General features: G+C 39.6%; 1 protein-coding gene across 1 annotated transcript in view; it reads left to right on the forward strand.

Annotated features, from left to right (window-relative positions):
* Positions 1-15467, forward strand: part of MGMT (O-6-methylguanine-DNA methyltransferase) — a 165528-nt gene that overhangs the window by 22628 nt on the left and 127433 nt on the right. Inside the window, exon 3 of the mRNA XM_035330214.1 lies at positions 1295-1434. Within this exon, the coding sequence (XP_035186105.1) occupies positions 1295-1434 (140 nt within the window). The remainder of the gene's footprint in view (positions 1-1294; positions 1435-15467) is intronic.

Raw genomic sequence — 15467 nt, forward strand, 5'->3', positions numbered from 1 at the left:
CTCACTGGTGAGCATCGTTGGTGTAAATACTAATTCATCCCCTGGGAAAAAAAAAAAAAATACTGTTTAAAAGTTTTTAAAGTTCTTAAATAAAATAGAAAAAGGAACAGAAGAGCGGAACTTGAAAATGTGAACAGCAAGCTGGCTCAAAACTGGGAGGCTAAGGTCTAAAAACCGGCAGTCTTTTTTTTTAAAGGGATCTCTGACATTAACTCATAAATCATGCTAATAGTGTCCCTGATAAATCTCCTACCATGGCAACCTTTTGGTCAGGCAGACTTCAGAGAGTTTTGGGTCAGACTGAAAAATGGTTCAAATACTGGTCACAATAAGTTTGTGTAGTTGTCTTTGGAGACTGCTGGTTCTGAATATTACAAAAAAGTGAATTATTTAGGTATCAAGCAAATTGCAGGTTTGTTATATGATCATAGTGGTTTTTAAAAACAATAAACCCTTTCGGTATTCCAGACCAGGATGTTGCCAAGGTGGTTGCTCATCGAGTTGTCTTTTGTTGGCTCTTTGGAGCAAAGGTCTTCGTCGTCCTGCTTGCACCATTTCTGTTGCGATGTGACCCAAACCTAAAGTTTGGTGTCGGGGTGACTTTGCAATGAAAAATATCAGTCCTGTTACTTTTCCTAATGATTTTACAAACCAAACTGCAAACACAACTCCAATATCTACTGATTCAGGCTGGTTGTTAAGCCAAGGTGAATTTGATGTGTAAGTTACTGTGGGTCTTGAACAATACTGAGAAATGCATGGCATCGGTTTCCAACTCCGTCCTATCAGGAACTGTAAAACCAGGCTGGTAACAATGGGAATAAAAAAATGCTGCTAAGGAATGATTGATTTTTTCATGCATTTTTCCAGCAGACATATTCTATTTGTGTTCCCACAGTTATTTGCATAACACTGCTGCTGTAAGCGGTGAATATGCTTTGTTGTCATAATAACCCTTTTGAAATCAGTGTCAAAACACTTCACATCAGATGTTAGCTGATAAACCAACCATGAAACTTCTATTCCTTGTGATTTTTATGAAGGTCACTGTTCTGTTAACATTTCTTTTTTCTATCTTTTTTTTTAAGACTTTGATTTAGATACTGACTTTTCAGGATGGCTCGTTCGAAGTTAAGAGTTTTGGAAGTAAAAGACACAATTGAAGAAACTTGAAATACTGTTGTGTTGTGTTTTTTTTTTTTCAAATTATTTTTGAAAACTACACAAAATACATTGAGATGACTGTCCCTTGGTGGCAATGCACACAATTAGAGTTGTTTGTTTTTATGAACAGGTAACTTCCAAGGAGGGAGAATCTCACTGCAAGGAGAAGCATGCAGTTCTGCTTAGCCCCGTGGGAAAACTGGAGATATCTGGGTGTGAAACAGGCTTACATGAAATAAAACTTCCAAAAATGAGTGTGCTGCCAAATGGGTAAGTTCATGTCCTATTGATCCTATGTTTGAGTGTGCAGTAGAGGAAACAGATTGCCCAGAGGATCTAAGGCAGACTGTGTGTGCTTGTTTTTACCAGCCATATCGAAAACACAGCGCTTTCCCCTGTGAGAGGCAAAGCAGCCCTGAGCACCTTTAAGGAATGGCAGTTGCAGAATGCACTTTTCTCTGCATCTTTAATATTAGCTAAAAATGTCCTAAAGGAGAAGCATTCTTAAAAGAGGTTTTGAATGTATGTCCTGCCCCCTAATTTTGGACATACCTGTGCATCTGCCACTGACAAGCGACACTGCCCTGTGTGTTTTGTAGACCTGTATCTAGAAAGATATACTGCAACAGGCAGAACTGGGTTTGAATAAGTCATTACTGCAAACTACTAATGAGATCTTTGGTTTGTTTTTGTAATTTATAATGTCTTCTGGAGTTCAGAGGGTATACACAACATTAGTGTCTCAAATGTAGGACTGATTGAGGAGGTACTGGTACTTTTTATGGTTGATGGAAATGCTTTTCAGTCTACTGAAGTGCTGTCCTGTTTGGAACCTCTTTTTCTGTGTTTTGTCCTTTTTTGTGAGGAAAAGCAGACATTTTTAGAAGGAATACAGAATTCTTTTCTTTGTTATGTTCTTTTCTGGTATGGCTTTTCCTTTGCCAAAATTACTAGATGCCAAATTTCTTTGCCAAATCCTCTGCCAAAATTAAAGCTACTAACACTAATTATTGAAGTTTGTTTCGTCAGCCATTTTCTGGTAATGAAGTTGCAGCCTTTGCCACAGTCTTAAAACAGTGTTGTTGTTTTTGTTTGTTTGTTTGTTTGTTTGTTTTTTCTGGTATGACTCAAACAGGTTTCGTTTTCTTCTCCCCATATTGTCCTTTCCCTCTCTGCTTTCCTCTTTCTAAAATTTCCTTTGACTTGTGATGTTTTCCCTTTTCTGTTTTTCAATTTTATTACGTATCTAATTTTTGAAGCGTGCATAGCATTAGTCACAAATATGAAACATAATGTATATTCTGGTTGAAATATGTTTTTGCCTCTAATTCTAAAACCTTCAAGCCTCTGGATTTGACAGTTTTGCCAACTCCAGTGATATGGAAATAAGTATTTCGGTTTCCTTCATACTCTGATTGAGGTATTGGATTTCTGCTGATGAGGAATGAAAGTAAAACAGCATTTAGGATAAGGCTGAAGCTTGCCTTTGCTACAGAACAGCTTCTGGCTGGAGCACAGCTAAAGCAGATGACAACTCTTCACCTTTGAGAAGAGAAAACGTCAGTGAGTGTGTGGAGGAATAGTAAGATGAAGCTCTGCATACTCTTGAAGGTGGTGAATATAAGAAATTGTGTTTCGTATGAAAACAAAAGCTGAAGACAAAAACAGTCATGAAGTTATAGGTATTAACAAATACAGGCTTGAAGTGAAATGACGTATTATTGGAAGAAAGTAATTCAAGGCTATTAATTGGTAAAGGCCAGGCAGTTGGATGGGGAGGTATTGTTATACTGGGGATGTTCATGTAGCGCTCCCGGAAGGTAGGAGCAAAGGTCTGCTGTTATGACTCTTTTCTTTAATGTTGAGTTTTTAAATGTTTCACTTTATAACTTGCCAACTTTTTTTGAACAAAGTTTTCAGGGACAGTAAAATCCTATTTTAGCGTGTGGAGGACAGCGTCTGGAGGACAGAAACTGGTCTTTCAGACACAAACCTTTTTCCACAAAAATACACTTCTGTGCCCCAAACTTCTTTTTTTTTTTACCCATTTCTGCACAAATGAAAGATGCTGCTACTTACAAACTGTGTGTTGCTCCCATCCTTAAATAAGTCTAGCTATAAGGCAATAAGGCAAGATCTGTTTCTTGTACACAGAGATCTGTTTTCCATTGAGGCAGGGTTTGCCACTTGCTAATGTGCAGTATGGCCAGGTTGGCTGGTTGAAGAAGGATCTTGTGACCTTGTTCTTCAGGCAGAAGTCAGGAAATCTGGATTCTTTTTCTATTTCTTTAATATTTTTTGTTTGATCTTGATGCATCCATATTTTTTTTTCTATGGTGAGCTGACTTAATTTCCCAGTCTCCCAGAAGCGTTGAGGCTTTAGTAGCATCTTGATAACACTCAGCTTATCAGATTGCAGGATTTTTTTTGTGCAAAAAATGTTACATTGCAGAGGGAATATTACTGGAGAGTGATCCGGTAGTTAACAGTACGCAGGTTATTCTTACAATTACTTTAGGAACTTAAATCTGAAAAATGGGTGGAAGGTGGGACTTTCTTTTGTCTTAACTGATGATAAAGTTCTAAAAATTTTAAAGCCATCTGTAAATGTTTGTGCTGAAGTATAACATTTAATCTCTTCTACTCATCGCTAGTGAATAGCTGTTAAATCTGGCCTCATTATTTTTGACAGAATAAAATAAAAACAAAGCAGTGCCCAGTGTTTCTCCTAACTGCCTAATAAACACCATGGTAAGGAGATTGGGTAGGAAAAACAAAACAAAACAAAACAAAAACATAAGAAACATAAAAATTGATTTTAATGGACCCCTGTCAGAGAGAACCATAATGAGCGCAAGTCTAGTAATAAATATTGGTATTCAGCACCGCAGTTGCTGAGACTTTTCATGTAGAATTGCATGTAACAATCAATATAGATTTTAGGGTTTTTTAACAACAAAAATAAGTAAACCTTTGAAATATATAAATACTTAAGACTTGCAATATGTCAGACAAACCTGCTAGTTACAGAAAAATCTGATAAGAGTGCCTGGTTAATGGCATAATCGGCTTGTGGAGATTTTGCTCTATTTTACAGCTTGTAAAATGCTCTGCAATTAATCACCTGAGATTACAACCTATTCTGTGATGGCTCTCCTTAAAACTTAAGAACACAGACTGTAATGTAGACTAAAAGGAGAAGCAACAAAGTAAAATCCAGTCTTCAGTATGCTTGAAAGAAATTGATCTATTAATGAGATGAAACTAATTGTAATAACCTGAGGTTATTCTGCTCCTTGTGAAACTAGCAGAGTTTAAAAGTCAAGGCATGTAACGGCATAGTGATTTCTGTTTGGGGAGGAGGAATTTTTATTCCAGCTTTATATATATGTAAGGAAAAAGAGAGATGGATGGATGGATGGATGGATGGATATGTATTTTTATTTTTATTTTTAATAAAAGGAGTTTCAGCTAAATATAATCTTGAAAATTTTAATTTCTGAATGTGGACTGAAAATGTTTCTAACAGTTTCACAATCCAAGTACAGTGCTAACACTTGGTTGTCCTAAACCAGTAACCTGAAAGCGCCTGTTTCTATTTTAGTCCAGGTATTTAAGTTGTGGGTTGACTTGTTCGCTTGCCATTTGTTTTGGCATTGGGAATGAATCTGAGATTAATGAGGTGTAAGATACGAGAATCGGAACCAGAACCGATTGTGTGGGTATCATAACCAGTGGGTTGGCTGGCACAGCCAGCTTCTCAGGGTTTGATGCCAATATGTGGTACGTTGCTGGCTGCGGTACTTTTATTCCACGCACAGCCCCGTGTGGAGGTGCAGGCTTCAGGTTCACAGCCCGACTAAAGGACCACGTATTTGTTATTGGGTTGTTTCCGAAGCAAGTTGCTATGTATTGCTTCAGGATCGTGACGTGTGGAAGAAGTATACTTTAGGTGAATCTTGTTTTTATAGATTTCTCCCTTCTCTAGGAACCTCAGGTTCACAGTTCACATTTTTATAAAAAACTAAAAGTACATATATATTTTTAGTACTGTATCAGCCATTGTATTTCTTTCTTTCAGTGTATACAAATATTGCCTTCTTGATCAAAAGTAATGCCTCTTTCCTCCACTGTTCCTGCCTGAAATATTGCCAGTGTTTAACTCTATTTGCTCACGTCCAACAGAAAAACTTGTGGTTTCTTTTTTCCACTGTTACTCCTAAGTGTCTTTAGCAGCTCTGAAGTTTCAGATTTAGTTTTCTCGTTCTTCCACTTTCTCCTGCAGTGTTTCCACCCTGGGATGATTGTTTGGGTATTTTTTTCTCCTGAACCGCAGTGGTAAATCAGCAGCTTGCTGGTTAGTGCCACATTTGTGACTTCTGTCAACAGAAAGCGTGCTGGTGTCTTCCTCCGCTAAATATTTGCAGCAGAACATGCTTTGGGAAGAGGGGGACGGTGACGTAGCAGTTCGGATGCCAAGGCAGGAGCAGCTTGTGGCCGTGTTGCAGTAGCGCAGGTGCCTGCAGGCATTCCCCATGCCGCGGGGGGAAGTCGTTCCGGGGTTCCCTGCCGCTGGATGTTCAGGCACCGCCACGGGTTTCACAGCCAGCTCATTTCCTAATGCCGAGCCAAGAAGTGGCACCTGGAGGATTTCAGCCACAGGAAGAATAGTGATGTGCCTTCAGGTAAACTGGGACAGCCCCCAGCCTGGGATTTGACAAGACTGTCGTGCTGAGCACTGGGCCGTTGATAGTGTGGCGTACTACTGCACGTTTATGGATGTGCTTGTGAAATGAAACCGAAATTCACAATTGTGCTAACGTGCTAATAGTCCGACATCCACCAAATGACAAAAGGATGCAGCTGTCGGTAATTTTTTCAGTTAGAAGCTGAGCTGAGCTGGCCTGTCGCCGGGGCAGGATCTGGATGACCCGGGGCAGCCGCCCACCTCGATGCCGCGCTGCTGCTCCTCCAGGGCACGTGGCTGCCCGACACAGGCACCGGGGCCACATACCTGGGCAGAATTGAAATCCTGTGTGGATTCCAACTCAGCACTGCAGAGAAGTTACTAGCGTATTGCAAATTCTCTATAGTGTTTCATTTCCCCCTTCCTTACTGACAGTCAGAGGAGGAACCAGGAACCACTTTGGCCATTCCTGTATTAGTAATCTGCCTACGCCTTTCAAGGGTGAATCTACAGTTCAGAAAGTTAGCCAGTGTTTCAGTCTCTCTGCCGGATTAACATTAACAGAAACTCTCCAGAATCTTTCTAAACAGGTTTCCAGCCATTTCAGATTCAAGGAAAATCTCAGGTGTGTCAAAATGCAGCTAATGCAGCGGTGTATGGGAGTCTGATAAGAGCCTAGAACAATAACTTGGAGAGGTGTGAACCACTCCGTTCATCTCCGAGGTATTTAATCATAGCCAGTGATGATGGTTTAAATGTCAACTTTGCTAACTGTTTCATTCCTCATACTGTAAAATTTACTGTGAGTGATATCTCACTTTGATGCCACAAATGGGAGGCATTTGGGAGAGTGCCACTCCTCCTATTTTTCCAATAAGCATCAGCCAAGGCTAAGAAACTTAGTGGAGCTCAGGGGCATACTAAAAACCAACTGAAGGAGATAGGTATGCAACTACTCCACGTTTTGAATAGATGTCTGTTTTACCACAAACACCTGAAGTTAAGCGAGTTAAGTGTACAGAGGGTTATTGACAGTAATGTGGAAGAGGTGTGATTATTCCCCGTTCAGTTCTTCCTTAAAATCGTTGTGTGACAGCAGAGATTTTATAATTGAAGTGGAATTGGAGAAAACCTGATTGAGACAAAGTACACACTTGGGGAAAAAAGTAGCTAATGATTTTGTGATGATCTCTAAATGTAGAGCAGGGGAAAAAAGGCGTACTAGATACCTCTCTGTGAAACTTAAGCTAGTGGTAGCATCAGCTCTATACGCTTAATGGCATTTCTTCAGAAAAGACATGATGTATCTGGAAGGAACCACTGGGTTCTTTTCCTACTGAAGATGGTATTTGCAGCCATTATTCTTGTGCAAGTACAGATGTGTTGCTGATTATTTCATAAGGCCAAGACCGCTGTCCATACGGAGTCATCCTATGGTCTACACACCGTAACATTAAAAAATAAAATTGTAAGAAATCTCTCCACTTCTTGAAAATTTATTTTTGGTTGGTTTTCTTACCAGCAAGTTCTCTTGCAGTGTTTGTCCTCGGTAAGGTCACAGTCCTGCCCCCACAGGGGAAGATGTTAAAACATCGACTGTGGACAAGTCCAGATGCATCGCTTCCCTGCCAGCTGAAACAGAGCACTTACTATTGTAAATACCATAATCATCCAAGCTGACGGCATTTATCAATGATCAAAGTATGTTCTGCATGGCACTTTCCTTTTTTATAGTTTAATGTATTTAATTACTGTTTACAGTGACTGGAAAATGGTTCATTAGATGGATCTTTTGTAGGCATTAATATGAACAGATTAGGTTTGAGATACAGTCCGCATTTGATGCGAGTCTGAATGTATTAAGTCCCTCGGTAGAGGCTAGGTGAAAGGCTTGGACTGCTGCACGTGCTCTTGGCTCCTGTACTTAGTTCCCAACAGCTTCAAGGTACGGCTTTGGCCGACTCGAGAGTGTCATCCTTCTGGGGTGCAGCTTTTCTTTTCTTTCCATTAGAGCATTCCGAGTTGAGTATCTTGTGTGGTGTTCTTTAAAGGCCGCGGGATTAAAAGTCTTCCAGCCGTGCCTCTTCCTGATGGGATCCCTGTTATTACTTTTAAAGCTCCTTTTCCTGTGCCTTCTTCCAGAAAGTCATCTTCCCCTCCCCAGCCAGTTGGAGCAGCTGAAGCATTTAGAAAGCTCTTTCACTCCAGATCACCTCGTTCGTGACACCGGGGAGCCTGCAGCAGCCGTGAACGAGCAGCATTTAAACTTCGAGCTAGTGAAGCAAGCACTTGGCTTGTGCCAAAGAGGTCTTCACAAATAAATCCAGCCAGGACAGAACGCTGTCGGGCTGGTATGTAAGTGCCAGAAGTATGGTTGCAACTTCAGTATGTCCTGGTGCTGCTGTGTTAGATTTTTAGCTGTTGGACACAAGGCTGTTTCAGAACAAACCTCTGAGTATGATTACAGCTAGTAACCTGAGTGCTTCAAGGATTCCTGCCTGTATTTTGTCATTCCTGAGCATTTCAGGTTAGAAAGCCAAAAGGGATGTAATTTACCGCTCGCCTGGTAAAAGGACCGCAGCACAGTCCAACCTGTTGGGCAAAATCCAGGCAGGTTTTTAGACCTTTAGTTCGCTTGAAAATGAAAGGAATGCCCTACCTGTGAGCCAGTGCAGGAATGTACCCGCGCTCTGTGTTGGGCTGTTCTTCCGTCTGCTTTTCTCTTGCATTTTAACCCTTCACCATCCTAACAATGCTCATTGATCACAAATTGAAAGTAGGTTTGGGGTGTCTGTGTAGAATGAGGGGAGAAGGTCCAAGAGGAGAAGGTCAGTCTTACCTCATACATCTTTCTATTTCTTAGTCTTTTATTTCTGCATGTTGTTTAACTTGTGGCACTTAAGCTGTCGCAAACCTCATTGAGTGTTCTGCTGCTTGACTTGAGCATCTGCATCTTTTCTTTCCAGATAATAGGGAGATGATGCTTGTTACTTTTTTCAAATTATTGCAAAATACCAGGAGGAGGTATATTTAAAAGAAAAAAAGAAAAAAAAAAAAAAAAAGAAATATTACCTTCTCTGGAAGAAGTGTCTACAAATATCCAGGCATCAATCTTTATTTCAGCAGATTCAATGGATGTGGCAGGAAGAGTTATTATATAGCATAGTCCTCCTTTTATTAAAAATAAACTGGGCTAGTTTTTTTTCACAGTTTCTTGTGGAGATGCTACAGATTGTTTATGCTGCATGAAGATAAGAAAACTTTTTATTGGAAATGGTGCTTCAAAAACTTAAACAAAATAAAGTGTAAAAACATCTAGAAAGTTTAGGCTTTGTCAAACAAAGCCTTACACATCGTACAGTTCAAATACTTAGTTTCGTATCTTTTTTGAAATGGTTTGCAGGGTAAGCTTTACTGGCAGGCGTGGAGGGTGAACTTTATTTCGCATGAGTGGAAAAAGAAAAACAAATTCCTTTTTCACTTAAATTGAAGTGAATCTCAAGCACCTCCTCTGTAATCAATACTGTACTTTAGATGTGCTATTTTTCCTGACAGCACTGCTGCATTTCTATTCATCTGTCAAAGACAGTATTGCAAGATTCAAATAGGAGTGCTTTTTGCTTCACTGTTGTGTTTTTTTTTCCCATAAATCTAGCTGGAGAAGCCTTTGAGGACTCTACGTTAATAATAATAATAAATTCTAGTGTAATAATTATTATTCATGCTAATAATCTGATGCTTTAAAATCTTTAATATTAACATAGACAGTGTTGTGTCAAAATAGTCAAAGATCTATTCTAGTGTACCGCAGAGCAGCTTCGCTGCTAGACTTGTGTGCATTTGTAAACCTGGGTGGCTGGCCAAGGCTTCTAAGCAGGAAATGTTATAACAGCGCAGTGATCACATTTTACAATGATGATATTTTAAAATGGCAAAAATAACAACAAACTGTATTAGATAATATAACTTGTGCAGACACCCACTTGAAAATACCACAAATATGATGGGTTTATTTCTAGTGCAGAAGATACAGAGCTGTAGTGGTTATGGAAAATAATTTCGCCAAAGAGGATTGTGAGAATTTGTCTATGCAGCCTCATGTTTTCACAAAATTTCTCATGAAATAAATCTTTTCTTGACACCCTGCCCTATACTATGCCACAGATATTATGCCTGGTGTATCTTTACTAACTCCTTCTGTAATTCAGGCCATGAGTGGAACCTTTCCACTTCTCATGCCAGAGGTAGATTAATGCAGCGGAGCATTTTTCCATTGCAAATCCTTGCTATAAAGATGGGAGAATGGACCGCATAATGCCGTGGATTATGTTTCTATTATAGATCAGAATTAGTGGCTATTCTTAAATATAGCAAATCTTCGTCTTGGTTTTCTTCCTAGGCTTCTCTAGTTCTCAAAAACAAACTAATAATAATAATAATAATTTTTTTAAAAAATCTAGATACATAGGCAGATAGTGCCAAGGGTAGTTTAAAACCACAGCATTGTTTTGAGATTAAGCAGTGGTGTATAAGTACAGAGTCCCACCTGGACAATAGCGAACCTTCTTGCAGACCTGTGAGGGAATTGAATCCAAAACCAGTGTCTGGCTGAGCAGCCTGTGATGTCTACCTGAAGAGCCCTGAGTATGCAAATGCCCTGATCAGAGCATTGTATACTGTTAGAAAGGTGCCGGGGTTGTTTGGGGTTTTTCTGATATTTTCTGATTTTGCCCGTTTGTAGCTGGAGATGTCGCAGCAACAGCCGGTCCTTATTTGCTACTTTGGCTCGTGCACTTGCGGTGAAGCTCACAAAGGTCACATACATAATGCCTGTGCTAATCACAGGTATTCTTAAAAAGCCCACCTTGATTCATTCACTAAAGAAAACTTAACACTTCTAACTGGGTAGGACAAAACCCAGCGAATGATACTGGAATGCAGAGCCGCGAGGTATCAGTGCCCTTAGCCCACGTACCGCTGCTGCAGTGGGCTCGCCCGTGCAATTGCACCCATTTCAGTTAAATGCAAATGATCTTCAGGAAACCGTGTCAGAAGAGAAAGAGTTAAATTCTAAAATCTTATCCTGTAACTGTAAATGCCATTTTTCTTTCTTCACAAATGTAACCTTTTAACATTTATTTTTAGCTTTTGCATTAATATATGTAAAAATATTAAAAGCTCTTGTATATTACATTAAAAACTTATGTCAGCTGCCCTGCTTTTTCCTATTTATTAAAACTTTTCAAGCAGTGAAAACATTTTACTTGTTAATGAGGGGAAGAAGGAAAATTAATGACATAGAGCTTGGATCTTCCAAGATGTCTCCTTTTAACCATGCAAAACCAGCTCTTTTTCCTACACTATGTAGTTTAATTTCTGTGTTAGGGTTCAGTAAGCAAATGCAAATAGATTTAATGATTTGCATCAGTAGATCACTTCTCAGTTTAATATCCTCTGATATTTTGGTCAAGGACTTTTTCTTTGGAAGGCTAGTGCTGTTTTGTAGACTAAAAATATTAATAATGGTAGCATTGTTATGTTCAAGTAAAGCAAGGCAAATGTATAACTTATTCAAAAGCAGCATCTCGTATGATCTGCTCACCGAGATCATGCAGTGGAAAAAGTTATCCAGAAAAAGACACTTAAGAAATAATTGTGAATTGCTGATCATATTAAACATTTAGTACTGCTTTCCATATCACATCTCACCTCACTTTCCTTCGGCATCAGGACTGTAAAATTCTGACACAAAGTGCTCCCGCCCGTCGTGCAGGACCTCGCCCTGGCGCTGGCACGTGGAGCGGGTGCCACACCAGCTGGGAAGGCTGCAGGCTGCAGGAGGACCCCGCTGTACAGCCCACACCTCAGGCTTTTCCTGAAAGCCTCAAGCTTCTGGTTTTGCCTTTTGCTGACAATATCAGCAGGTACAAAGCTGTTCCTAGACACATGGTGATTTATATTTTCTGCATGTACTTTCTGAATATTAAATCTAAGTGTAATTTACATAGACTCAAATGCAAGTCCCATTGAAGTCTGGGAACTGTCACTTCAGCAGGAGGGATTGAGTGGTGCCTTGCAGTTCTTATAAACATTTCTGAAAGTTTTAAAATCTTAAATGCATAAGTCTTATGTTAGCAAAACACATCAATTCAATAGGCAGTAACTGAGCTTTTCTATGCTGCTGGCATTACATGCCCGAGACCAGTAAGGGTGGTAATGGTAGGAGTTTGCTGCAGGCCATGGCATTGAGGAAGGAATGGAAACGTCCATCTAGTAGTGTGGAACAGAATTGCATCCTCCTCAAATTAGGAAAGACTTAACTGGTGATTTAAAAATCCATTGTCAAAGGATTATACATTATTTTTCCTGGTGAAAACAATATAACTGTTCCACTGTTGGGATGATTTCATCGCTGACATTGTCAGCAATTGCCCAACTACATCACTTTTACATCAAACTTCCCCAAATTCCTTAAAGGAGTTATTCATTAAACTATTAAGTGAGAATTCTAAGGATAGATGTACCAGAGACAGACACCCAACATCCATTGTTAGTTCTCAGAAGACCTGATTCAGTAGAAATAAGTTCCTGTTGGATTTTGAAGAATTTAAAGTTGTTTAGTACACATAATCCTTCAAGTGATAAATACTCACAATTGCCTCTTTGCCTATTAACATGAGTGCTTGTTGGTGATAAAAGCTTTTTTGATTGCTTCTAAACTTCTGAGTGAACGTATTATGTCATAAACAGCAAATGTGAAATCCTGGTGATCATTTAATCAAATTAGGTTTTGAACATCTATCAATTTCTTTAGTTAATTTTGACATTTGGGAGGCTTGCTGCTGTAGTCTACTAATATGTAAATTGTCATTCGTACTAATAGATTTTTTAAATTGCATTTTATTTTGCTAAGGAACTTAATAGTATTGTGGATTTATGCATGATTTTACAATTGTCTGGTGTGAAAGAGGACTATTGTAGAGGATATTTCTGCTTGTGCTAGTTCAGGGCAGGGAGCAGTAAAGCAACAAGATGAAATTAAAATAAGTTTGTCTCTTAGACTATCAGTCAATTTTTGTTTTCATTTATTTCTCCTCATCGTTAGTGATGCGTGCCCTTGATTTGGTCATCCCACAGTTAGGTTTTGCTCGTGTTCAGGCTATTGTGATTAACGTAGTCTTGTACAGTAACCATCCTGCTTCTGTCGATGGTTTGTTCATATTATGTGCTCTTTGTGTTGTGATTGTTTCATGGGCACTATGATACAGATGTGTGTGGCACCACCACTGATTTAATACGCAGACAAACACACAAAGAAAAGTATCTTATCCCGGAGATGCCGGGCAGACACTGCCTGGCTTGGTGTCAGCCTGGCTCCAGGGAGGAGGAAAGGCATCTAGCAGCCTCTCCAGAGCTGGAAAGAAAACATTCCAAGAGACTAGTTTTTTACCACATTCATTGCACTGTGTTACTGGACAGCTAGACATATTTACCACATGTGAGAACTTCACTGGAAAGCTGCCTTACAGACATCTAGGATTATATATATATATATAGTACTATGAAGTGCAATTAGCCTATTTTTCAAGGTTTTTTTACTTCAGTCACATGCACTGCAAAGAAGCAGGATAGGGGCTGTGGTTTAGCGGCCGTACAGACCGTTCCACAAGGACGAAGTACTTCTTTGTCCTGATGTGACACTGAAATGCTTCTTAAATCTTTATTTACCACGTAATGGCAAGCTGTTTGTTTTCATCCTGCCCCAACCAACCTGTGGCACTGAAGTTGCTCATATGAAAGGCCTTGAGAGGGTACTTCAATAAGATAAATATTTTTGCTGTCCTTTGTGTTTCAATGAGAAATCTCTAAACTTTCCTAAAAGTGAAGTGAAGGTTTCATCACAGGTTGCTGTCAAGAAGAATGAGTTTCCCTGAAAGAGTGGCCATTGGGTGCATGAGTGGATCAGTCCATGCTAACACAAAAAACATACTGATGTGTAGGAATAGGTATGGCCATCAGGCAATCATTGCATTATTTAAAAAGCAATATGGAAATACACCAAGATGTTGATGGCTGTTCCATTAAACCTAGATCTCTTGTGGTACGTGATGCTACAGTGGACTAATACAAGCATGCTGATCAAAAGGCAGCCTTTGGAAAACCCCTTCTTGTGATGGCTCACTGCCCTGAACAGCCTGGGGTACAGCTGCCTAGATTTAAGGGACAAAGAGAATATTTCCTCCCTTAACGTTTTAAACTCTTCACGTTCAATGATCAGACTTGGGAGGAGTTATAGAAAGTTTAACCACTATATGAAAGAGTTGGTCATAAATATAAATCAGCTTATATTAAGGCAATTTGAAATGTACTACCTCAATAATTTGAAAGTAGTCATTTTTCACAGCTCATGAATGTTCTTCACCTCTGCAAATAGTTTGTTCTAATTTTAAACACTGACATGAACACTTGAATATAGAAAATGTCTCGTGTTTATGTATCTGAAATTCAGAAGTCCGGCCTGACCTGATCTCCATGTCGAACCCTTTCCCTCTCCCCCAGACAGAGTGCCAGAGCCTGCCTTGGTCCTCCCCACCTCTCTTTGAATTCTTGGAAACAACCCAATTTCTTCTGCTGATGGTGGCAGGTACCACCACCCAACGTGGATGTCGTCTTTGGCAGGGGAGGACTTGTTGCTTGCTTTTGCAGGCTTTTTCCACGTTAAAGTTTTCGGAGGTTTTCTGCTTTTGCTGCTCTGGTGGTGTGCTCATCTGTTAAACCAGATCCCCATTTTACTTGGCTTCAGTGTTGGTTGCAATTTCTGTTGGTCATGGTTGGGATCACCTATCAACTCCTGTAGGTCAGGAGTTTTCTGTGTGCTGGGTAATATTGCTTGTGACTCTGAGCTTGTCCAGATGCTCTTCATTTATGCAGATATCCTCTGGGTTTTAAGATTTATGCTTCAGTGTGAAACAGAGGATATCCTCAGAGTTGTGATAGCATGTCTCGTTTCCTGTCTGTTCTGGGAAATACTTTTTTAAATCCTTTTTTTTTTTTTTTTTTCGTAGAACTTATAGCAATAACAAAAGCAGGCAACCAAAGAATACAGGAACAAAAATACATTCATGAGGCATATGAATTCCAGTGTATGTAGGTAACTTGAAAACGAACAAAGAATCTTCTGCCTGAACTAATGATAAATCAAAGTGAAGAAATGCCAAATGGTCAAAAAACAACCCCCCAGGTATAACGAAGCTGAAGGAAAACAAAACGTAGCAGTACACATACACATTCTTGTCAACATTTCTTACCTGCTGATAGTGCTGTATGTTCACATCTTGAATGAGTAGGACTTTTAACTGCGCCTATGATGTAGATCTGGAATCTTGCAGCCTTTTATAGGCTGCAGTATGTAAAGTAAAATATCTTGTTTTCAAAGCAATGTTATCTACACAGTCACTTCTAGCCCAGCATGCTAGGGCTAAAAATTCTGTTGTTGTTGTTGTTGGATTCTTTATATTTCCAAGAGGCAAAGTAGGGCTGCTTCAGGTGGAATTTAGCATTTGGACGACTGCAGGTATTTCTGAGTTATGCCTGACTACTTACTGATATTCATGCC

Source organism: Oxyura jamaicensis, chromosome 6 (assembly GCF_011077185.1).
Source record: "Oxyura jamaicensis isolate SHBP4307 breed ruddy duck chromosome 6, BPBGC_Ojam_1.0, whole genome shotgun sequence".
Classification (NCBI taxonomy): domain Eukaryota; kingdom Metazoa; phylum Chordata; class Aves; order Anseriformes; family Anatidae; genus Oxyura; species Oxyura jamaicensis.